We start from the raw sequence: 26,034 nt of genomic DNA, 5'->3' as shown, positions 1-26,034 counted from the left end.
GGCAACCCTGATGGGGACCCCTAGTGGCATGGGGCCCTCGGGCAGTGCCTGAATGGTCAGTCCGCCCCTGGTCAACAGATATACTGATGAGAATTGTCTGACAAATGTCCTTAAATCTACCAATGTGTGACCAGCTTTGTTGTCCTCAGGATCCAATACAAAACACTACGTCTATCATATACAGCCGTTCACATTTGCATCTCTTTTTAGCTGCACGGCTTATCCCAACCCAGAAACTTTGACTTCCTTTTCTTCTATAGTCCTCATCGCTTCTTACACATAGGTTTGGGACTTTCCCTTGCATGTTACTTCTTTCCGCATGTCACGAGGCATTCACCATTCTTTCAAGACTTTAAAGTCCTCAGTTGTGCTGCCCCTTCCTCAGGAATGTGTTACTATGTGCCAAGAGTCCCTTACCTTCTATCTTATTAGAGTTCTCTTGTGTGGCCTCTCTTCCCCGGAACTCCTTTCCATATGTCGTCAGGAATTCACCCTGACGGCTTATGTGTAAAAGATAATAGAAAATATAATTCCTTGGCCCTTTCCATAAAATGCACAGACCTGAACGTGACTCCATAGGAAACCATGTTATATGGACTGTGGCGTTGTGTCTGAAAAACTGAAAACGCACAAAAAAATAGGTGTGAACCAGGCTTCGTACTTATCTGACCCCGGTCTTGATCCAGCGATGTGCACTGTTAGGATACTCCTTTAAAGGGGTTGTAAAGGTAAAAAATATTTTTCCCTAAATATCTTCCTTTCCCTTAGTGCAGTCCTCCTTCACTTACCTCATCCTTCCATTTTGCTTTTAAATGTCCTTATTTCTTCTGAGAAATCCTCACTTCCTGTTCTTCTGTCTGTAACTCCACACAGTAATGCGAGGCTTTCTCCCTGGTGTGGAGAAAGCCTCTTGAGGGGGCGAGCAGGAGAGTCAGGATGCCCACTAACACACAGCTCCTTTCTCTATCTGCAACGTAGAGAGCGTCCTGACTCTTCTGTAGTCCAAGGGAGGGGGCGAGCACGACACTCCACACCTGGGAGAAAGCCTTGCATTACTGTGTGGAGTTACAGACAGAAGAACAGGAAGTGAGGATTTCTCAGAAGAAATAAGGACATTTAAAAGCAAAATAGAAAGATGAGGTAAGTGAAGGAGGACTGCACTAAGGTAAAGGAAGCTATTTAGGACATTTTTTTTTTACCTTTACAGCCCCTTTAGCCTATAACAACTAGTCCTGACTATCACCTTATTATGGTCTAATTACGTTACCTTATTGCCGGCATCACTCCATTGTCCACACCCAACTCTGCGCAGAGAACAGTGTATACAAAGGTGACCCAACACAGACTGATTCCACACACTGTTCCTTTATGTGTGGCTTGTACAGGATCCTACACAGGATAAGATGGGCCTTATTAGATACTTTCCACCAATAAGGGCTACAGATGACATGTTTCCTTTATTTATTCAATTAACCAATTATAATCATACATATATTTAGAGTTCTTTACATTTCTGTAGCTATAACCAAATTATTATGTCACTTAGAACATATGAAAAACCACCCTATGGTTTCCAGACACATGGTTTGGTCACATATGCAAGCTCCTCATATCGAGTCTCAATTTCACCGCAAGCTTACTTGTTATATTTAAACCTTTCTGCTAAGCAAAATAATACATTAAGGCCCCTTTCACACTGGGGCGTTTTTCGAGGAAAGCCTCATCTGCAATCCCAATGTGCTGGTAAAGCACCGCTAAGACGCTAAAGTTTTAGGGCGTTTTTGCAGTGCCTCAGTGTGAAAGGGTAAGGCGTTTTTACAGCGCTTTCATTTCAATGGAGAGGGGCGTTTTTGGAGCGTTTTTTTTAGCGCCCAAAAGCTGCTCCAAAGATGCTGCTTGCAGGACTCGGTGTGCATTGAGATGCATGGAGAGCGTTTTATGAGGGTTTTAGTAGCGCTATTTTTAACGCTAAAACGCTGTAAAAACACTTCAGTGTGAAAGGGGTCTAAGACCAAGGTTCACACAGGGGCGGCACGACTTCGGGGGCGACTCGGCAAGGTGATTTCAAGACGACTTCAGAGGCGACTTGCAAAATGACTTCTGTATTGAAGTCAATGCAAGTCGCCCCGAGTCGTCCCCGAGTCGCCCCCGAAGTCGTACAGGAACCTTTTTCTAAGTCGGAGCGTCTTGAGTCGCTCCTATTAGAACGGTTCCATTGAACAGAGCGGATCGCGACTTGTCAGGCGGACGAGTCGCCCTTGTGTGAACCGGCTCTTAAAGGAGCAACTCAGCCTTATGTTCCAATAACATCACACAACGCAGGATAGACATTAGGGGGGATTTTTACGAGAGCAGCAACTGTCTCGGCTCTGTCTTTCCTCATTGGAGAGAGAGACAGCTACTGTCTCAGCTCTCTCTCTCTCTCCCCATTGGACAGAGGCAGCTACTGTCTCAGCTCTCTCTCTCTCTCCCCATTGGACAGAGGCAGCTACTGTCTCAGCTCTCTCTCTCCTCATTGGACAGAGAGGCAGCTACTGGCTCTGCTCTCTCTCTCTCTTCTCATTGGACAGAGAGGCAGCTACTGTCTCAGCTCTCTCTCCCCATTGGACAGAGAGGCATCGACTGGCTCAGCTCTCTCTCTCTCCCCATTGGACAGAGAGGCATCGACTGGCTCAGCTCTCTCTCTCTCCTCATTGGACAGAGGCATCAACTGGCTCAGCTCTCTCTCTCCTCATTGGACAGAGAGGCAGCGACTGTCCAGGCTCTCTCTCTCCTCATTGGACAGAGAGGCAGCTACTGTCTCAGCTCTCTCTCTCATCATTGGACAGAGAGGCAGCTACAGGCTCATCTCTCTCTCTCCTCATTGGATAGAGAGGCAGCTGCTGGCTCAGCTCTCTCTCCTCATTGGACAGATATGCAGCTACTGTCTTGGTTCTCTCTCCTCATTGGACAGATATGCAGCTACTGTCTTGGTTCTCTCTCCTCATTGGACAGATATGCAGCTACTGTCTTGGTTCTCTCTCCTCATTGGACAGAGGCAGCTACTGGCTCAGCTCTCTCTCTCTCATTGAACAGAGAGGCATCAACTGGCTGCCACTGCTGTCAATCACAGCCAGATAGGAGAGGGTGGGGCATAGTGGTGCTCTTTGTGTCTATAGACACAAACAGCCAGCTTGGGAGCGAGCATGCACAAGTGCCCCCCATAGCAATTGGCGCTCAACAGGTGGGAGGAGACAGAATTGCCAGCGGGGGATCCGATTAGAGGAGGATCTGGCTGCTCTGTGCAAAACCATTATACACAGCAGGTAAGTATATGTTTGTTATTTAAAAAAATAATACCTTTAATTATCTGTTTAAGCCATAGGAGGCTGTCAGAGTCTCGGGGCATGTTGCATGAGACCCCACTGGACTTTCCTTTATAAATCAATACTCCCTCTACTGACTGCAGGGGCCCAAGGGCCACAGCTAAAACACCAAAGGGACACCTGTGGCCCTTGGGCAGCAGGGGCGTAAAGTTTACATAAAAGATATTTCAACCAAGACATGATTCCAGTTTAGAAGGAAACACTTTGGATTCTTTGCTCCCTCATGTAACACAGCAGCCCTGTGTTCTCTTTCTCTATCATGCTAATAGTTTCCAGTGTATGGCGGAATGTTATTTATAACACACCTCATTCTGTCATGGAAACAACTTGCACTCGGAAAAGAATAATGACAGAACGTCAATATTGACCCTGTCACAGGTCCGCACCCAGCACCGTCATTGTGTAATAGGCACTGAGCTGCTCGGCCATTTTGTGACTCAGCAGCAGCCATGTTGGAGGAGAGTTCCAGTAAAAGGATGACTCTGAAACGTCCTCTTTTGAAGAACTTGTTTGGTGAAAACTTGACGGCGGCTAGCTGCGGAATTTATTCCTGAATTTCCTGAAACCTAAGCGTGTCCTGTGCAAGTAGGCTTGGATCCCTGCCACAGGAGGCGCTTGTTCTCAGGAAGACAGAGCTGTGCGGAAAGGTAACAACATGGATATAGTGCTCACTTCTGATAGAAAAGATATCCCTCTTCTCCATAAATCATCCATACACGTCCAATACTGAGCGCACCCCGTCTACTTTTCATCAAGGACGTCAGTCTATGTTCCTACATACAGTGGGGACCATGGAGAACATATGTAGCCATCCTCTAAGTCAGTGGTCCCCAACCTTTTTAGCACCGTGGACCGCCATTGTGGATGAAAATTGTGCCAAGGCCCGATGATGCGGGCAGACGATTCGGTTTTTCGCGGCCAATGTGGCACTTCAATCATCACAACACCATGGTTAATCAGGATGATTGAAGCACATTATTTTTATTATTATATTGTAATATAAATTAAATAGTTAAACTCACCATAATGCAGAATCTGCCACCAGATGCAGAGTGCCAGCCACATGCCACCAGATGCAGAGTGCCAGCCACATGCCACCAGATGCAGCGTGCCAGCCACATGCCACCAGATGCAGAGTGCCAGCCACATGCCACCAGATGCAGAGTGCCAGCCACATGCCACCAGATGCAGAGTGCCAGCCACATGCCACCAGATGCAGAGTGCCAGCCACATGCTACCAGATGCAGATCCCCCCCCACAGCTTACCTCTCGCTCTCCCTGCCCTGGATGTCACAGCCGAGCACTGCCGCTGTTGTCAGAGCGCTGCCGCTGCTGCCTGGCTTCACTCGCGGGGGTCGGGGGGCCGGGCTGAACAGTGGTGATGCGGGCGAGCCCATAGTTGCCAACATTTTTAAAAAATTTCCAGGGACACTTTGCAGCACAGCTATTAATTAATTACCACACTGACTTCTCCGAAGCTCCACCCACTCCGCATAATCTTCGCCTGGCGAAGATTATGCGTAGTGGGTGGAGCTTCGGGGAAGTGAGTGTGGTAATTAATTAATAGCTGTGCTGCAAAGTGTCCCTGGACAAATGTTGGCAACTATGCGAGCCTGCTTCACCCCTAACTGTGTGGGCGGAAGTGCGGCGGGGCTGTGTGGGCGGAAGTGCGGTGATGGCGGCGATCTCTCTGCTCGCCCGCCACCGCCGCACCTCAGATAGCGCAGGCTTCGCGGCCCACCAGCAAACAGGCTGCGACCCGGTAGTGGGCCGCGGACCGGGGGTTGGAGACCCCTGCTCTAAGTCATATTGTGATAGACGTGAAACTAAAATGAATATTTTTGTGTTATGATTAGAACCACTGAAATGGAGTGTATATTTTCCTTGAAATGATTCTTCAGATTTTGTCAGATATGTTCTTAAAGTATATTTTAACTTGGATGGACATACAGAGAGAGCTGTTGAAATCAAAAAGCAACTCCATCCACTCACTCACTCTGTGTCCCCCCTCCCTCCTGGATTCCTCAGTTGTAACAGGAAAAGCCTTCCCATCCCCCATTGTAATTCACTCTTCCCTGCATTCCTGATCATTTCAAGAGGAAATTGTGACTTTGCTACATCCTGCCTTTTGGAGATGGAAAAGGAATTTGTAGCCTGGACTGTTTTTCCCTTAAAAGGCAACGTGCTGGTTTCCTGTGTATGGATTTGTAAATGGGCGATTTGCTGGAACTATTTCCCAACGAATATCCTTCCTCCTGTCCTGGACATGCCCCTTTCCAGCCCACCTCACTACATCCTTGCAGTTCTGATCGAGAGACCCCTATCATTTATGATGAAACAAAGACTTTGCCATGTGGATTAACAGAATGGGAGGGTAACTGGGTGGAGTAAAGGGTTATTGGGAGGGATTGATGGGTGTGTATTCTGTGACGACATAAGGAGAATAAAGCTAAGAATGAGAAGATTGCCATCAGCATTCTGCTCACATTTTCTCACATTCTCTGTGTGTGCATCTGTCTGTTCTTCTCTTCTCTCATCTTCCTGCTGTGCACTTCAGCTCCAGACCACAAGAAGCTGTGTGTGTGTGTGTGTGTGTGTGTGTGTGTGTGTGTGTGTGTGTGTCTCTGTTTGTTTCTGCTTATTTTAACAGATTATAGCAGTGAATCAAATCCAAATCCAAATCAATTGACGCTCAACGTGCTTCTTTTGGACTTCAAGGACAGACTTTGTGGACGCACAAGAAACTGGCTGAGAATTGAGGGACCGTCTACCATTGAAAGGGGCGTCATGAACCCCTAAACACGGTAAGTGCGAGTTTTTTTTGGCTCCCTTACACCGTGTTACAGGCTGGACGGCCTCTATTCCCATCTAGTTTGTCTACAAATTCCGAGCCTTTGAAACAGACGGTATAATTCTGGTCCAGAAGCGAACCCCGGTTTGTGTTGATTCACTGCTATTAATTTTTTTTGGTTCTTGCCTGTTTGTATGCTGCCTGTGAGTAGAAGGGTGAGCTTGTGGGTTGTTTGCTGTCTGTTTGTGGTTGTGTGTGAAATCGGCCTACTAAGTTAAGGTACTGGTCGTGCATCGTCTCGGATTAAGCCGATGTGATAAAGGGGTGTGCACGGGGAGTGCATGCTGGCTGGGTTGAGCCTGGGACAGCTCTAAGGAAGTTGGCTGCGAAGATATGGGTTTGTTTTATTTTATGCTTGTGTAAAAATATTCCAAACCTCCTTGTTTAGATTAATTGGGGAACTGGGATTCTGGGGTTTATTTGAGTATGTCTGTGGTGAGATATTGAGTCAGCTTTTCCACATTTTGTCCTTGCTTTGAATAACGCGGGGATTTTTGTTTACTCAACTTCCCTGTGCTAGGAAAGGTGGGGGCTGAGCTGGAGGAGGTCGTTTTTGTGTGGCTTCTGCTAGCTGGCTATTTGTGTACATTTGTGTGTCTTAAATTGCTTTTTCCCTTACACTTCTGCCTTTTGTTACAGCTGGCTTGCAATAGCTAGCTTACTTAACCCTTTATCTGGACAAAGGCTGCTAAATTCTGTGTCTGGCTTCTTGTTCTGCTAACTGTGCTAATTTGTGACCTGAAACCTTTTGCTTTTCATCACAGCTGGATACCAATTAAGGGTTTTCTGCCTAGCAGTCTTAACTCTTTGCAGTCTGAACAGGAAACTTTTTCATTTCTGTGCCTTTCCTAGTTAATTTTTTTTGCTGGGATGATCCTTTTGTCTTTCTCAGTATGTATGTGTTTTTATTATGCTGGATAACTGTGTTTGACTGAATAGAATACCTGGCTTTCTTGTTGTATGTATTGGCTGCTGTTGGCACTGACTTTTGTTTTTCATCTACAGAAGTCTGACGTTTTTCTTTATAACTTCTGACTCCCCTTCTTCTTCGTCTTCCATTTTGCTTTTCTTTGGCTTTAGATTTTTCCCGCCTTTTCTGAAAAGCTCCTCCCCCCTCTGCCATCTTTTTCTTAGCTCCTCCCTTTCTTCTCCCTTTTTCATAACCCCCCCCCCCCCCCTCCGCAATCTTCTTCTTAGATCCTCCCGTCTTCTCCAAATCTTTGCCGCTCTTTTTTCATAGCTCCTCCCCTCTCCACCATTTTCTTCTTAGATCCTCCCGTCCAACCCTTTCTTTGCTGCCTACTACACAGCCCCCTATCTTCCCCTCCCTCTATGTAGCATGCTGATTGTACTGACTGTGCTAGAAGTGATTTGATTGCGTCTAATGGTACATTGTGTCTGTAACATATAACTTATGGTGTCTTTCTTTGCATGCACTTTTCGTTTGGGTTCTCAACTCTGTGCTGGAATCGAACTCTTTCTTTCTTATTTCTTTCTCCTTTCTTCAACCCTTTTTTTTTTTCTTCTTCCCATTGAAATTCATTGATCCCTTTTCCCAATTCCTTGTTGGCAAGTGGTGAATGAATTCTTCTTATTATTATTTTTGCTGTTTTTTTTTTATATTTCTGGGATGCCTCCCTGATATAATATATACTCCTGCCCCCTCCCTGGTGGGGGGATAGAACTGGGTGTGTGAGGAATGTGGGAGGTCCAGACCCCTGCATCCTGCCCGCCCTGAGCTCTGCCACATTTGCAAGTTGGAGGATAGCCCCCCTCTTCCCCCCCAGGGACGACAACCTAGGAGACAGTTTTTTGTAACACAGAGTTTTTTTTTTAACAAAAGGTTGACTTGGGATATTGCAACTGTTTCTGTACAATTAAAATTGGTCTGAATATGCCTGTTACATTGTACGCTGATTTATCAGATAATTCGATTTAACTAGAAATAATGGGATATTTCTCCTGAGGTTTAAAAAATATGGAACAGACATTTGATGCACATAATAAGCAATTGTTAAGTCTTTATTTTACAGTTAAAATCTTCTACAGAGAATTAATTTAGGTGAATTATTTCGTCCCGTTTTTTTTTATCCTTTTAATCGGATAGATTGAATGCGTGTTCTGTGGGGACCTGTCCCATCTGGGTTGCCCACTTACACTTACACTGACGATGCCATGCACTGTATTTTGACTTGATACATAGAGGGCTTTTTGCCAGTTTTGAAATTTATAATGTGATACCCAGGGCCTGTTATTGTCTTTTCGTTTCCCTCATGTTCTGCCCACGATGCCTGCTGGAAGCATGGGCCCCGCCCGACTGCTTGAGGCCGTGCCCCTTCTTTCCCCTCACGTTCTGCCCAACTGTATGCCCCGCTGGAGGAAGCATGGGCCTGCCCGGAAGCTCTTCCCTGCTGAAGGCTTTGCCTCGTTCTGAACGCATATGGTGTCGCCTCCTGCCTCCTGCCCGCTGCCCATACTGGATTCTGTGCCCTCCGGCCCACGGGCCTTCTTCTTCATGCCCTCCTTAGTCTGTCCAGGGGGGGGTAACTACAATGCCACTTCGCTGGACAGACACGTAAGGGAGGAGAATGATGTAGATGGGAGTGGCAGACCTACCTGAAGGTAGAATCCGTTTATATGCTGTCCTGTGTGCATGGGGTGCCCAAAAGCGGTAGAGAGAGTGTGTAAATCCTGGCGTTCATGACTACAGAAGCTGTGTTCACAAGTCACAAATGAGGGATGAGGAGATTCTGGGTATCACATTGGAACAGTAGAACATTTTACATAGTACATTTAAATGGTTTTATTCCACATGCTGTGCCATGCCATCCTCAGGGTTAAGTGGGTAAGTGGCCCCAAGGGGGGAGCATTCAATACATTATCCCTTTCTGAAATCTTGTTTGAGACAGTCTCTAGATTAGATTGTTATGAGCTATGATTATGTGACCGCTTTTGAAAATAGGTAACTAATATTCGTGTACGAGTTTTTCTCACATTCCTGATGTAGGTACCGATAATTACCAATATCCCCTGGGTGATGATTAAGAGGTTCCTTCGAAAATATTCTCTGGAAGATGAGTGATATTATGGACTGTGCCGCCCAAATCTGAATGAAATTATATATCTTTTTTCAAATACATGGGATTGTGACCACGGGGGTTTGTGGGTTGGAATATCTCAAAGGGGGGTCCCGGTTATATGGGGTAATTAGTTAATTAATGTCAGAGTGTAAAGAAGTTCTTTAATGAGATAATTAAGTTTACTTCTGCCTGTAAATGTTTATGAATATGTTTACCCCAACAACTGAAAATGTATTATGACATGTCAAAACATGCATGGGATTAGAACAAAGGTTTAATGGGAAAATTGTTGATTGAGATTGTGTGAAGAATTGTATACAATTCAGTCTATGGTAAACAACATGGTATTTTATGTTTAACTGAAATCCTACAGATCTGGTTGTAAGAATTAATAAGTAGAGGTTTGAGCAATGTTTACAACAGATTCTAAACTTGGGTTTGGTTTATTATAAGGTTCCCCAGAGAAAAATATTAAAATATGAAAGTTATGTTCAATCTAACAACTTTATAAAAAATATTATTATAAAAATTGTAAAAATAAAATTAAAAAATAAACAAGTGTTAAAAGTTATTATAAAATGACATTTCTGATAAAATATAGATTGTGAGTAATTATGAGTGACTTTATCAGTAGAAAACAATGGTCGGTTCATGCGCAGGGACTGGTCAGTGGATTTCATGAGATTTGTCCTCTAAGCGATCTTTTGTCGCTATTGGAAGTTAAGGAATGTCATGTTATAATGTGGTGTACATGATTTTTGGCAGATGTACAAACCAAATATGTTTTAAAATTTTTGAAAAAGAGTTAAAAATGAGAAAAACGATGCAATTCGATTGGATTGTATATGGTCTAAAACTTGTACAATCTGCTCCAAGCATGGGGGGGACAGATGTTTTCCCTTAGAGGTCATTAACAGCAGATCAGGTTACAGGCTGTGGTGGTTTACAGGAGTGAGTGCTAGCTTGAAATCCGACTCCCAGTCTAAGCATCCTCAGCTGCTGTGCTTTACAATGGCTCTTTTGCAAGTTTGAAGGGAAAAACAAATAAATATCAGAGTTTATGTTAAGTAAACTATGGAAGCGTATTATGAGGGTAAATCTTTCTTTAATAATAAAAGGTAATTTGTACACAATCATTAGAAGATCTGAAAGAAAGCCCTTATCAATAAAGTATTGTTTTTCTCTTTCTTTTCCTTTCTTTTTCTCTCTCTCTCTCTTTCTTTTGCTCTTTCTTTCTTTCTTTCTCATTCTTTCTTTCTTTTTCTCTCTCTCTCTCTCTTTCTGTGGGTTTTTGCACCATTTGGTTTGAAGAATACCTTACTTAAAGGGTGTTATTTTAAAGAGAATGAAATATGGTGTTAATCTGCATAGCTTAAAAAAGGTCAGATAAAATAGTGAAAAATAAAGTAATAAATAAATAAAGTTTCTTTAGGAAATAAAATATTTAGGACAGAGCCCAATATAAAATTAAAATGCTAATGAAGGGAAATATAGTAATTTGGTGGGAACGGATGCTTTTATGAAATTTAACTTAGTAATGTAAATGTAGATTGGATCAATTATGGTTGCTATGGTCAATAGAGGTTTGTTAACTATAAACAAGAATGCATTCCAGTATATTACTGAACACCTAGAGGCCGCTTCACAAATGACTTTGTATAAAATTATGGCCTTATACAGGATATTAGGTGAACAAGGGGGGCATTTAGAATGTCACCTGCGGACAATATTTTGGGTGATAACACATTTGTACTCAAATAGGTATAGCAATTCTGTTTATATTGGTTATGATAATGTTTTGTTATATTGACCGTGTCCTCCATTACCGTCCTTGTCTGTTAAGAAATAACAAAGAGAATGAACTGACGAAATATTCATTTCAAGGGGGGGCTGTGATAGACGTGAAACTAAAATGAATATTTTTGTGTTATGATTAGAACCACTGAAATGGAGTGTATATTTTCCTTGAAATGATTCTTCAGATTTTGTCAGATATGTTCTTAAAGTATATTTTAACTTGGATGGACATACAGAGAGAGCTGTTGAAATCAAAAAGCAACTCCATCCACTCACTCACTCTGTGTCCCCCCTCCCTCCTGGATTCCTCAGTTGTAACAGGAAAAGCCTTCCCATCCCCCATTGTAATTCACTCTTCCCTGCATTCCTGATCATTTCAAGAGGAAATTGTGACTTTGCTACATCCTGCCTTTTGGAGATGGAAAAGGAATTTGTAGCCTGGACTGTTTTTCCCTTAAAAGGCAACGTGCTGGTTTCCTGTGTATGGATTTGTAAATGGGCGATTTGCTGGAACTATTTCCCAACGAATATCCTTCCTCCTGTCCTGGACATGCCCCTTTCCAGCCCACCTCACTACATCCTTGCAGTTCTGATCGAGAGACCCCTATCATTTATGATGAAACAAAGACTTTGCCATGTGGATTAACAGAATGGGAGGGTAACTGGGTGGAGTAAAGGGTTATTGGGAGGGATTGATGGGTGTGTATTCTGTGACGACATAAGGAGAATAAAGCTAAGAATGAGAAGATTGCCATCAGCATTCTGCTCACATTTTCTCACATTCTCTGTGTGTGCATCTGTCTGTTCTTCTCTTCTCTCATCTTCCTGCTGTGCACTTCAGCTCCAGACCACAAGAAGCTGTGTGTGTGTGTGTGTGTGTGTGTGTGTGTGTGTGTGTGTGTGTGTCTCTGTTTGTTTCTGCTTATTTTAACAGATTATAGCAGTGAATCAAATCCAAATCCAAATCAATATCACAGCAGCGAAAAAAAGAGGCAGAGAAGAAGGTACTCCGGGGTTAAGAATACATACTCAAGCTTTTTTTTTTTGTAAATCCATTTTAAATAAAGACATTTTTAAATCCCTGTTAGGTTTTTATTGATGCGTTTGTCCCCAATGAGAGAAGTCTAACCACTTGCTTACAGGGCACATCTACACCTTTCGTGCCCAGGCCAATTTTTAGCGCTGTCGCACTTTGAATGACAATTGCGCGGTCATGCTCCATTGTATCCAAACACCATTTTTTAATTTTTTATCCCTCATAGGTGAGATAACTTTAGGCGGCCTATCGCGTACGGAAACAACGTAACTCGACGGTGTAGGCCCGGCGTACGCTCATAAATCGTCCGGAATCAGCGTCGCCCCTCATTTACATAATCTATGCCGGCCGCAATGGCAGCGCCATCTAGCGGGCAAAAGAAACATTGCAACCTAAGATAGAATGGCGCAAGCCGGCCTATCTTAGGTATGTTTAAGTCTATCTCTGTTTGAGAATACACTTAAACCTAGGCCGGCTTAGATTCAGAGTTAGGTCGGCTTATCTGTAGATAAGCCGGCCTAACTCTTTGTGAATCTACCTAAGGCTGCATTCACACCTGAGCGTCGGTCGTTTTTTTTGGGCGTTTTTTTCCGTCGTTTTGTCGCGCGTATTCATGCTTATTTGCGCGTTTGCATACAGCGTTGTCCGACGTTTTTTACTTCGACGTTTTTTATTTTAGCCAATAGGAAAAATGATCATCTTTTCATCACTTGTTGCTATGTTGGTAGATTTTTTTAATCTTCTGCCTGGGTGAAATGTTCTATTGATTAAAGCGACGAAACGCCCGTAGCAAACGCCCGTTGTCACGCAACGCTCAAATACGCCCAAACCGCCCGATACGCGCGACAAAAAAAGGGTCCGGGACTTGTTTGAGCTTCAGGCGATTGTCGTTTCAGCGTTCGGTAGAGTTGCTACCTCATCCCTTTAAAAAGGAACACATATGAATTACACAGGTTCTGAGGTTAATTTAATGCAGGTAAGGCACCAAATGAGTCTAATTACCACCTTAATTAGCCACAGAACCTGTGTAATTCATATGTGTTCCTTTTTAAAGGGATGAGGTGGCAACCCTAGCGTTCGGTGTTGAGATGTGAACAGTCTCCATAGAGACTAATGTAATTTCGACCCTCCGGTGTATTGTAGCGTCGCGCTTCAGGCGTTAAAACGCCTAAATGTGTTTCTATGGATAGATTTTCATTACATATTAACAAAGCTCTCTCATCCTCTGAGCTCACATTCAGACTCTCTCATGATTGGTAGTCAGAGACCATGTGACCACCCTACCTAGGATAGCAGATGGGGCGCAGTCCATTAGTCATTGCAGGAAAGAGGAGCTTTTGTTTACTCATTCTAATAATATCATTGGTTATTACTGACATGTGACCTGAGTCATGTGACGTGTGACTGTCCACTTTAAAGCTGAGCTCCAGGATGAGCAAATATTATCTAAACACGAGAGTCCTATGTATTGTTAATTAAATATCGGTGCGCCCCAAACACACCTCTTATGATGTTCCTCTCTCTCGACAAGAATTATGCAACGTTCAATATTATTGGGCCCCCCAAATGCAATATAAAAGGCTATATTGTCAATGACTTTAGAACTAAATTAGTACATGATATCTTTGGTCAATGTTTACATGGATATGTTTTATAATACCCCTTGATGACTTGTGTAAAGTCATCCTCCTAATATGTCTCATATTCTAATTTGTTTTATGCTTGGAAAACGAATAACAATTTTGACATCTTAATCTCGGTGCGCTCTGTGTATTTCTTCCAGATCTGTGCAGTAATTCACGGTGAAAACGTTGTCTTCCTGTAATAAAGACCGCTCGCTCTCCTTATGCAGGGTTACTGGTCTGGTCTCCGCCCCCTCTTGTAGTTTTGTGCAGGCAGCCTGTAGTGGGTGGAGCCTGATGGGCCCCTCCCACAGCTCTGCTTTCTCGCCTTGTGCAGGGTGACTGGTCTTGTCTCCGCCCCTTTCTGTAATTGTCTGTAGTGGGTGGAGCCTGCTGGGCTCCTCCCACAGTTCTACTCTCCCCCTCTCCTTGTGCAAGGTGACTGGTCTGGTCTCCGCCCCCCTTTTGTAGTTTTGTGCAGGCAGCCTGTAGTGGGTGGAGCCTGATGGGCCCCTCCCACAGCTCTGCTTTCTCGCCTTGTGCAGGGTGACTGGTCTTGTCTCCGCCCCTTTCTGTAATTGTCTGTAGTGGGTGGAGCCTGCTGGGCTCCTCCCACAGTTCTACTCTCCCCCTCTCCTTGTGCAAGGTGACTGGTCTGGTCTCCGCCCCCCTTTTGTAGTTTTGTGCAGGCAGCCTGTAGTGGGTGGAGCCTGATGGGCCCCTCCCACAGCTCTGCTTTCTCGCCTTGTGCAAGGTGACTGGTCTTGTCTCCGCCTCCTCCTGTAGTTTTCTGTAGTGGATGGAGCCTGCTGAGCCCCTCCCACATCTCTACTCCCTCTCCTTGTGCAGGTGACTGGTCTTGTCTCCACCCCTCTTGTAGTTGTGTGTTGCGGGTGAAGCCTGATGGGCCCTCCCACAGCTCTGCTCTCTCTCTACTTGTGCAGGGTAACTGGTCTTGTCTCCGCCCCTTTCTGTAGTGGGTGGAGTCTCCTGGGCTCCTCCCACAGTTCTGCTCTCTCCCTCTCCTTGTGCAGGGTGACTGGTCTTGTCTCCGCCTCCTTTTGTAGTTTTCTGTAATGGGTGGAGCCTACTGGGCTCCTCCCACAGCTCTGCACAGGTTATGTGCAATATAGTGATGATGTCATTGCTACCGTTACACGGTAATATCTGTGTTTGCAAAGGCATTTGGTGGATTTACTGTATATCCTTTGTGATTATTGAGGAATACATTTACATGGAAGTTTTTGTGCCCGGAGTTCACGTGAGGTTGATTTCTTAAAGACGGATTTACTGAAGCAGCAGTTTGGGCCGTGTATAAAAAGTGAAAATACTTCAAGATCTTTTACAATAGAAAGTAAAATATGTGTTTAGTACATCCGCACTCCTAACCAACGCTGATTTTCTATTTTTTTTGTAGACTCTGAACTTCCGTAACAATGTCTCTGTACCCATCACTAGAGGACCTGAAAGTGGACAGGGCCATGCAGGTGAGTCCCATTCCCTCACAGAATGGAAGATTCCTCTGACTCTACACATGGTGGTTCGTTTATTTCTTAGGCGGGCCAAATATTATGTGACTTTCTTTTCATCAACTATGGGTTGTATTTTTTTGCCACTTATCAACCTGCCACTTTATACCAGGCGCGCCCCCAACCTTTTGAAGGCCGAGGACCACTTAAAGCGACTTAGGGCCAGATTCACGTCCTGATACGCCGTCGTATTTCTCTGTGATCCGCCCGTCGTAACTATGCGGCCGATTCATAGAATCAGTTACGCATAGGTAGCCCTAAGATCCGACAGGTGTAATTGACTTACACCGTCGGATCTTAGGATGCAATTCTAGGCCGGCCGCTAGGTGGCGATTCCATTGCGGTCGGCGTAGAATATGCAAATGACTAGTTACGGCGATTCACGAACGTACGCTTTACCCGTCGCTCTAAATTTACGTTGTTTCCGTCGAGATACGCCGCGTAAAACTAAGGCTGCCCTCTAGGTGGCCTAGCCAATGTTAAGTATGGCCGTCGTTCCCGCGTCGAAATTTTAAAATTCACGTCGTTTGCGTAAGTCGTCCGTGAATGGCGCTGGACGCCATTTACGTTAACGTCGAAACCAATGACGTCATTTAGCGCAATGCACGTCGGGTAATTTGACGGACAGAGCATGCGCAGTACGTTCAGCGCGGGAACGCGCCTAATTTAAATGGTGCCCGCCCCATTTCAATAAGGCGGGCTTGTGCCGAGCGGATTTACGTTACACCGCCGCAAGTTTACAGGTAAGTGCTTTGTGAATCAGGCACTTACGCTGTAAACCTGCGGCGGTGTAACGTAAATGGGACACGTTACGCCGCTGCAGCGTAACGTATTTGTACCTGAATCTGGCCCTAAGTATTCAGTCGCGGGCCACAATGAGCGGAGTGGGTAGATGACAGGTCTGTGTCCAGTCTGCATATGCCAAGCAGACACAGACCAATCTACTCTATGGGCCCTCTGATCCAATCGGATGGAAGGGGACAGATCCACTTCTGTTTTTTTTTACCAGATCGGATTGGAGGTAGGCGGGTGTAAATGGACAAAAGTCTGTTTACATCTGCCAATCCATAGAGGTGAATGGAGGGTCCAATTGGGTCGGACCCATTGCTTGAAAGGGGCCTAAGGCTGCTTTTATACTGATGGTCTGTGGCCTATTGCGGCGCAGTGTACCTGCCAGTTAGCTGCACTTTCCCATCGACATCGATTATATCCTGCAGGTGCGGTGCACTTTCTGAAAAGCCGATTTCTTTCCTCTAGCGCCGGCTTTATTTACAACACTGATTATCTCAGATGGAAAGTCGGCAACCTGCAATCTGGGCTTGCCGACCTGCCATCCCAGAGCAGGAGGTTGCGGGCCACATCAGAGGGCCCCCCGGGCCACTGGTTGGGCACCCCTGCTTTAATCTACGAACCATTCCCACTCTCCTATTCTCAATGGGAGAAGGAGTTCTGTAGTCCACAAGGGAGCACTGGGAACATGGTAACTGGTACCAGCACAAGCACTCAGCTGGCAAGATTTCTGGAAGGATCAACAGGTATTTTTTGACACTTATCAAACTGATATAACAAAACACTCTCAATGGTGTATTTAACAGACCAGAAGAGATCAAATCGTTGTTCGGGTTTACATACATTTTTAACTCCGGGGGGGGGGGGGGGGATCACCCCTTGCAGCTCCCCCCGCACCACAAAAGGTTAAATGCGTGTTTATGCCTAGGGTACCAGTAGGAAGGACTTTTATTCACCTCACCCCTCGCTCGGCTGGCTCCCTCTAGGCCAGTGATGGCAAACCTTGGCACCCCAGATGTTTCGGAACTACATTTCCCATGATGCAGTGTAGTGAAGCATCATGGGAAATGTAGTTCCAAAACATCTCGGGTGCCAAGGTTCTCCATCACTGCCATAGACACACTCCTAAACCTTGTGGACAACCTTCCCAGAAGAGGTGAAGCTGTTATAGCTGCAAAGGGCGGGGCCAACTCAATATTGAACCCTACGGACTAAGGCTGGCCTCTGCAGCTTCTTTTTAAAAGCACTCTGATGTCATCAAGTACAATGCAGTACCTATACTCTTGCATTGTACCTAAGGGTCTGCTCACAAACCTGAGCACCAGGAAGAAGGGGTTAGCACTGTCTGCCAGGTAGGCAGAGATGAGGTAAGCAAAAGTCTTTGTTACTGGTACCCCAGGCACAGGGGCAGACTGACAACTCATGGGGCCCCCGGGCAATAGGAGATTATGGGGCCCCCGGGCAATAGATTATGGGTCCCCGCAGTATACACACACATATACAGTATACACACACACAGACACACAATATACACACACACAATACACACACACACTGAAAAGGTACTGGAGAGGCGGGCAGCTACAATCTTGGAATTTTAAAAAAAACACACAGATTTTTTCATACTGTCTCTGGTTTTACTGAGGCTGGCAACCCTGGTGGGGCCCCCTAGTGGCATGGGGCCCTCGGGCAGTGCCCGAGTGGTCAGTCCGCCCCTGCCCAGGCATAAATGCACATGTAATCCTTGAAGGGCATGGGGAGCCGAACTCTTTTTCCCAGAGGTTGGCTTTAAAGTCCTCATGTGTACTTCACACCTTCAGCAGTGATTGTCGATGCTGGATGATGTTTTTACACGTTTTGTGGTTTTGTTTACTTTGTTTGCACAAGGAAACATTTGCACATCTTTTGTGGTGAGACATTATTATCTCCATGTAGTGTTGTTCCCCCACGTGTCACACTCTTTTCCTTCTTACCAGTCAGTGGCATTCTGCGCCACGTGAACCCTAAACACCTCAGCATGCCAATCTGGGAGTTCATCTCACATGAAATAACAAATTACTGATTAATGATTCACAGAAACCAGAGATGATTCACCCCCATAGAGAAGAGCAGGAAGTATCACCGTTGTGTGATTAAAATGAAATAATGATGCCGCATTGTCACAAATTCCTTACACTCATTATGATCTTCCTTCTTCCAGGCCCAGGCTCAGTCCACTCAAGTGATTTCCAGACCACCGCCTGCTATCATGCAAGCGCCCGCTCCATCGTCCGCTCCACAATCCGCCCCAGGTAAGTGATCAGTTCTAATGTGCATGGAATAGGAAACATTTCCTGGTTTTCTGGGTAAACTGCTCCCTCTAGTGGAGGAGCGCTGTACATGTCTTCGGACGTCAGATGTCAAACTAAAAGGTATCGATACCGATGTCTCTGATACAGTACTTGTTTGCATTGCAATGCAGACAAAGGCTTAGTCACCTTGTACTGATTTGTATTTTACTGCCGAATTCCTTGACAATTAAAGATTGTGTGAAAGAATTAAAAAAATAAAATAAAGGAACTTACGGGGGTAGTGACCTCATATATGCCCATGGTTATCTCTGCCAGGGACAAACTGATACAACTCAGATACTTGCACCAAATGTATTACACTCCACTAAGGCTGTATAAAATGGGAAGGAAGGAAGGACAACCCCATGTGTCATAAATCTTTAGCAGCAGAGGGATCCTTTATTCATATGCATAAGTGTGCACAGGCCCGTTGCGACAGGACAGGCAAACCAAGCAATTGCTTTGGGCCCCCGAGCTGACCTGGGGCCCCCGCCACTTGCTCGCTGCACGGGAGGTGGAAGGAGGACTTGGATGTCATCTTCGGCAGCCCCACCGATTCTCATCTTACAAAGTTGTTCGCACCCTGCCCCCGCTTCTCAACTTGAATAAACTCTGCCCGATCCTCAACGTGAAAACAAATGTTGTTGTCCATTTTGCTTGGGGCCCCCAAAAATGTTTCAAACGGCCCTGGGTGCGCGCAGTCTATTGCATTAGGGTGTGCACCCCAAAGCTCAAACACACACTACTGATCACTCACAATGTTCATTCAGAAAGGGAATGGGATGGTTAATTACATATTTACCGGCCCCTTCCTCCACTCATCCTAAAACATCCTTACGGCAACAGCTGGAGGGAGAGGAGGGAAGCTGGTAGCACTGCAGGGGGAAGGAGGGAGCCAGGAAAGTAGGGGGAATCTGTTCTGTAAAGGGTGATTAGGGTGTGCCTGGGCAGACCTGGCACACCCTGTGCGCATGCCTATGTTCATATGGTTTGGGACTGTAATAGGATACGGCCCTTATGGTCGCAGGTGACCCAGTTTATTGCTGATACATTCAAACTCCTGAATATCTGTAGACCACTGTTGGGACTTCTAGGTTTTATAAAGGATGGGGTTATGAAACGGTGAACCAGGACGGACCTGAAGCGGTAAACCAGGACTCACCAGACCCCTTCATATGTGAACCGAGCCTTAGTCTTCCACATGTTTTGGTCCTGCCCAAAACTGAGAAGCCTACAAAGCAAGTGGACCTTCATGCTTCGTGAATTTTCATGCAAATTTCATCTTAGTAACCGGGTTCCACAGATGGCTAACTGAACTAAGAGGCCAAGCAACCCTGATAACAACATCGGCTTATGTGACGGGACCGACCTCTGGCCGGTAATGTAGACTGTCAAATTAAAATGACATTTTGCAGCCAGCACAATACAACACAATCACATTCCACCCATGTCACCTGTAATTAGGGCACATGTGATGAGTAATACACGGATACCTGACAGAAATCAAATTCTGCCTGAGCTTGTCAAATATTGCAGATAAGTTTCTCCTGCACACCCAGACGGGGAATGCGTGACTTTCTACAGCAGGGGTAGGCAAATTGGGGCCATCCAGCTGTTGCAGAACTTCAAGTCCCATCATGCCTCTGGGAGTTAGACCCCTTTCACACTGAGGAGTTTTTCAGGCGGTACATCGCTAAAAATAGCGTTGCTATACCGCCTGAAAAACTCCTGCCCAGCTACCTCAATGTGAAAGTCGGAGGGCTTTCACACTGAGACGATGCGCTGGCGGGAGACAAAAAAATCTCCTGTCAGCAGCATCTTTGGAGCGGTGAGAGGAGCGGCGTGTATACCGCTCCTTCCCATTTAAAACAATGGGAAAGCGCGGCAATACCGCCTGCAGAGGCGCATTGCGGGCGGTATTAACCCTTTATCGGCCGCTAGCGGGGGTTAATACCGCACCGCTAGCGGCCGATTCCCACGGCAATCCGGGCGGTATAGCGCCACTATTTTTTGCAGCGATATACCGCCACCGCGGCTCCCGGTCCAATGTGAAAGGGGCCTAATTGTGACTGCCAGCCTTGCAATGCCTCATGGGAGATGTAGTTCCACAACAGCTGGAGGGCCTCAGATTGCCTACCCCAGTTCTAGAGCAATTGTAGGCTCGTCTGAGGGCAAAAAACGCTATTTGGTTTGGTGTCCAAATTCCCCTTTCTGTTGTCCTGATGTGAGATTCTACTGGTAAAAAAATTTTTAGACAACCAGCTATATACTGAGTGTGTGTGTGTGTGTGTGTATATATATATATATAATCTATCATTATTTTTTTGTGCACCTTGTGTTCTACTGAGGGATGTTAGGAACCAGCCCTGGTCACAGCTCCTCATTGACTTATAGTAAGAATTGTTATTACTAATCCATGATACTGGGAAAGACAAGCCCCTTGTTTCTTCACAGGAACTTGAAATAAAGACAATTGCTGACCTTCCTCTGAAAATACAAGTTACCTGGCCACTCAGCCTCTGAATTTAACCACTTCAGTCCCGGACCATTTTGCTGGTCAATGACCGGGCCACTTTTTGCGATTCGGCACTGCGTCGCTTTAACTGACAATTGCGACGTGGCTCCCCAACAAAATTGACGTCCTTTTTTTTCCACAAATAGAGCTTTCTTTTGGTGGTATTTGATCACCTCTGCGGTTTTTATTTTTTGCGCTATAAACAAAAATAAAGCGTCAATTTTGAAAAAAAAAAGAATATTTTTTACTTTTTGCTATAATAAATATCCCCCAAAAATATCTAAAAAAACTTTTTTTTCCCCTCAGTTTAGGCCGATACGTATTCTTCTACATATTTTTCGTAAAAAATAATTAAGCGTTTATTGATTGGTTTGCGCAAAAGTTATAGCGTCTACAAAATAGGGGGTAGTTTTATGACATTTTTATTAATATTTTTTTTGACTAGTAATGGCGGCGATCAGCGATTTTTATCGGTATTGCGACCTTATGGCGGACACATCGGACACTTTTGACCAATTTTTGGTTTTATAGCGATCAGTGCTATAAAAATACATTGATTACTGTAAAAATTTCACTGGCAGGGAAGGGGTTAATTAGGGGGTGTTAATTATGTTCCCTAGGTGTGTTCTAAATGAAGGGGGGGTGGGTGGCACTGACTAGGGGAAATAACTGATCGCTGTTCATACATTGTATGAACAGACGAACAGTCATGTCTCCCCCTGAAAGAATCGGGAGCTGTGTGTTTACACACACAGCTCCCGGTTCTCGCTCTGTCACGGGCGATCGCGGGTGCCCGGCGGTTATCGTGCCCGCTGGGCGCTCGCATCGGCACCAGGGGCGCGCACGTGCCCCTAGTGACCACATAGCAACATCACGTTATATTACGTGATCTTGCGCAGCCGAGCCAACCTGCCGCAGTAAAACTACGGTGGGCGGTCGGCAAAAGGGTTAAAGAGACACTGGAGTTTGTTTACTGAAACTGGAGAGTGCAAAATCTGGCGCAGCTGTGCATGGTGGCCAATCAGCTTCTAACTTCAGCTTGTTCAATTAAGCTTTGACAGAAAAAAAAAAAACTAGAAGCTGATTGGCCACCATGCACAGCTGCACCAGATTTTGCACTCTGCAATTCTAGTAAATCAATGTTACCTTGTCCATAGCTGAAATCAGCTGTGTCTGTGACCCCGGAGAGCAGTGACCCCTGCATGCTTCACTAGTGTTCCTTCTGGAGGATGGACATGCAGCAATGAGAAAAGATTTAGGCTTGGTTAGAAATGCTGCGACTTGAGAGACCCCAAGTCGCATGACGTGAAATCCCATTTTAGTCTTAATTGGCAATACGGAAGTCGCTCTGACTTCAGAAAAGGTTCCTCGGCATTCTCCTGGTCATGTGACAGTGACTGCTAGGTCCATTACAGGGGAGGATTTCACATGCTTTTTCCTACATGGGAGTGCAGGTAAAGGGGAGAATATGGGGGGACAGGGGTGCCACCACGGCCTACATGGGTATGGTGACACTTTTCTCTTTAATACGTTTCTATGGTCATGGACCTGAAACAAGCAAGTCGGAGTGAAGTCAACACTGCAATACATATTTGTTTCTGGTTAATGACAGGCTATTGAAGTCACTAACCCAGCATATTCAGAAGAAGATCAGCCATGGCACCTCCTGTTGTCATATGTGAAAGTTTGCTGACAATAGTGTTATTATTTGTGTTTTTATAGTTTTATACCCAAGTCTGATGGAACTGAACAATTACATGGGGCTGTCACTGACTGATGAGGAGCTGCAGCTTAATCTCTCACTGGTGCCATCCGGGGGAAATGTGAGTATGGCTGAGATATTAGATTCTACATTTAATAGACTGGATCTATTTTAAAGTGGTTGTAAACCCTCGGGGACAAGTTACACCTACAGGTAAGCCTAGATTAAGACTCACCTGTAGGTGCTTGCACCTACACGGTCTTGGAGATATTTGCAATTTCACCGAGCGACGCCTTCAACAGCGCATGCGCCGTCTTGAAAGGGCACGCTGTTCCGTTTCCAGCCGGGGTCATGCCGCTAAAGGCGCCTCTCGCGGGAGTGACGTCACGCGACCCCGGCCAGTCACAGAGCCGAAGTTCGCGGCCCCTGGAAGAAGAGGGGTGAAGAATGGACGCTTGCTGCCAGTGTGGAAGATGGTGACATCGCGGGCTTCTCCTGCAGGTAAGTGTCACATAATGGGCTACTATGCGATGCTTTACCTTTGCAGGGACACATAGAGGAAGTAAAACCCATAGGGGCTTACTTCCACTTTAATGATACATAAAGGTGTGGCTGGCAGTGTTGCCAACCTACCAGATTGAAATTTACTGGCACAGCCAAGTTTTTACTGACATTTCCAAAAGTTACAAAATTACAGTTGTAAGTTAAAATTTCAGGGCCAGATTCAGATACATTTGCCCTGGCACAGCGTGTCAGTTATACGCTACGCCGCCGTATCTTACCTGGCGGAATTTCGAATCCACAGCGATTTCGCGCCGTAAGATACGGCGGCGTAGTGTTTTTCTGGTGGCGTATTTGAAATTGGGCGGGTAGGGGGCGTGATTTATTTAAATGAAGCGCGTCCCCGCGCCGATTGAACTGCGCATGCTCCGTTTTGAAATTTCCCGCCGTGCTTTGCGCGAAATGACGTCACACCGACATTTTTTGAACGTCGACGTGAGTTACGTCATTTCCTATTCACGGACGACTTACGCAAAAAAAAAAAAAATTTAAAATTCGATGCGGGAACGACGGCCATACTTTAACATGGCAAGTCTAACTTTAGACCACAAAATAGCAGCTTTAACTATACCCTGGGAAAAGCCGACTAGCGACGACGTAAGAGAATGCGACGACCGCGCGTACCTTCGTGGATCGACGGAAAAAGCTAATTAGCATACCCGACGCGGAAAACTACGCAAACTCCACCCAGCGGGCGCCGAAGTATTGCACCTACGATCCGAAGGCGTATGAAGCCGTACGCCTGTCGGATCGAAGCCAGAAGCCGTCGTATCTTGGTTTGAGGATTCAAACTAAAGATACGACGCAGCAAATTTGAAAGTACGCCGGAGTATCAGTAGATACTCCGGCGTACTTCTTCTGAGAATCTGGCCCTCAGTATTTAGGCTACAAATAAGTACAATTAGCAATAGACATTAGGGCAAAAAGCATATTTCTTATTTTACTTTCAATATAGTAAGTGGGTGGCTCAGGGACAGGACTCGGGTGTTCCTCTCAGTCCGAACAGCACTAACAGGCCTACTCCCAGCATGCCTTGGCCCGTCCCACAGACCCACACATGAGGCTCTGGCCGGTCTGCCAGTAAAAATACTGATGATTGGCAACACTGGTGGCTGACTGTAAGCTGCCTGGTCGACTGAATTTGCCCAGTTGGGGATCGTTTCAGCACCCACCTTTTTTCCACAAGCCATTTTTCAAAGTCCAGGTCCGTGTGCGATTCGAATATTGACTAGACGGTCGACTGAACTGTCTGCAGAGGAGAGCTGCAGACCGCTAAGCCCCAAGCTACAGTTTTTTTTTTAATGCTGTCGGGTATTTGTATTTTTTGAAGGAGAACAAGCAGAAGAGGTGGTGGCAAGGAGGGTAAGAGCGCTGGTTGGCCTGCTAGAGGTCTGAGTTAAAATGCCTCTGAGGGCAAGCTGCTTCTCCACTCAGGTGATGTGCAGTGCCTGCCCCCTGCTGGTAGAGAAATATTTTAAACTCACTACCCTGTCTCACCAGCAGGAGGTTCAGGTACTGTACCGAGTGTGTGTGTATATGTATGTGTGTGTGTATATATACATAATATGTGTGTGTGTGTGTGTGTGTGTATATATATATATATATATATACACACACACACACACACACACACACACACACACACACACACACACACACACACACACACACACCCTCAGGCTGGGTTCACACTACTACACTACTTTCATCCTACTTTGCTCTGCTACATTGGTCCTACATTTATCCTACATTGGTCCTACATCCATCCTACTTTCATGAACAGGATACTACTTTGGTCCGACTTCAATGATATTCAATGGGCCTGAAGTAGGATCAATGTAGGACCAAAAGTAGTACAGGGAGCATTTTCAAAGTCGGACCGACTTGTGTAGGACGCTACAAGACGCTCTCATAGGGAAACATTGATTTTCACACGTCATGCTACATGAGGCTCCCAATGTAGGACCGTTTGTAGGACAAGTGTGAACCCAGCCTGAGTCCCACTTTTTGAACAGGCTGCCCCAGTAAGACTCCCACTGCAGACGCCTTTCCACCTCTCATATACAGAAGGCCCTATGTATCATGCTGCTGGCGCTACATTCAGCAGATTTGGTCACTTGCTTTATGAGATTTGAATCTCATTTGGGAATAAAGCCAGCTTGGGAAGAGAAGGTTACAAAGCACAGTTTTCAGAAAGCAGACCTACCCACCCTGGGCCATATTCTTAAACAAGTTACGCCGGTGTATCTACTGATACACCGGCGTAATTTGAAAATTCCCGCCTGCGTATCATTGTTTTGTATTCACAAAACAATATACGCCGGATTTAGGCTAGGATCCGACTGGTGTAAGACACTTACACTGTCGGACTTAAATGTAATTCTCCGCCGGCCGCTAGGTGGCGTTTACGTTCAGGTCTCATTTGTTTATGCAAATGAGCCTGATACGCCGATTCACGAACGAAATCGCGTCGCGTAACCGTCGCTTACGTCGTTTGCGTAGGCGTAAGGTTACCCCTGCTATATGAGGGGTAACCTTACGCCAGTCTTACGTAGGCCACGTTAAGTATGGCGTTCGGTCCGCGTCGTGTTTTCCCGTCGGCTACGTCGTTTTACTAAGTCGTTCTTGAATACAACTTTACGTCAATGACGCACACGTTGGCGTCATTGACGTTTTACGCCGAGAACTGGAGCATGCGCACTGGGCTATTGTGAGCCCGGGGCATGCGCAGTTCGTTCGAATCGGGGGCGCGCTTAATTTAAATACAAGCCGCCCCCTTGGATTTACGCGGGGATACGCCGGGCCAATTACACTACGCCGCCCCAAACTACGGAGCAAGTGTTTGAGGAATAGGGCA

At 45.7% G+C, this 26,034-nt stretch overlaps 1 protein-coding gene across 1 annotated transcript in view; it reads left to right on the top strand.

The window, feature by feature from the left end:
• SDCBP2 (syndecan binding protein 2) overlaps positions 1 to 26,034 on the top strand; it is a 45,255-nt gene that overhangs the window by 5,587 nt on the left and 13,634 nt on the right. The window contains exons 2-4 of the mRNA XM_040331252.1: positions 15,169 to 15,238; positions 18,270 to 18,360; positions 22,637 to 22,737. Coding sequence (XP_040187186.1) covers positions 15,188 to 15,238; positions 18,270 to 18,360; positions 22,637 to 22,737 — 243 coding nt within the window. The 5' untranslated portion in view covers positions 15,169 to 15,187. The remainder of the gene's footprint in view (positions 1 to 15,168; positions 15,239 to 18,269; positions 18,361 to 22,636; positions 22,738 to 26,034) is intronic.

This window comes from Rana temporaria, chromosome 12 (genome assembly GCF_905171775.1).
Source record: "Rana temporaria chromosome 12, aRanTem1.1, whole genome shotgun sequence".
Lineage (NCBI taxonomy): Eukaryota > Metazoa > Chordata > Amphibia > Anura > Ranidae > Rana > Rana temporaria.
The sequence above is the reverse complement of the archived record's forward strand: the minus strand, read 5'-3'. Positions and strand labels throughout refer to the sequence as shown.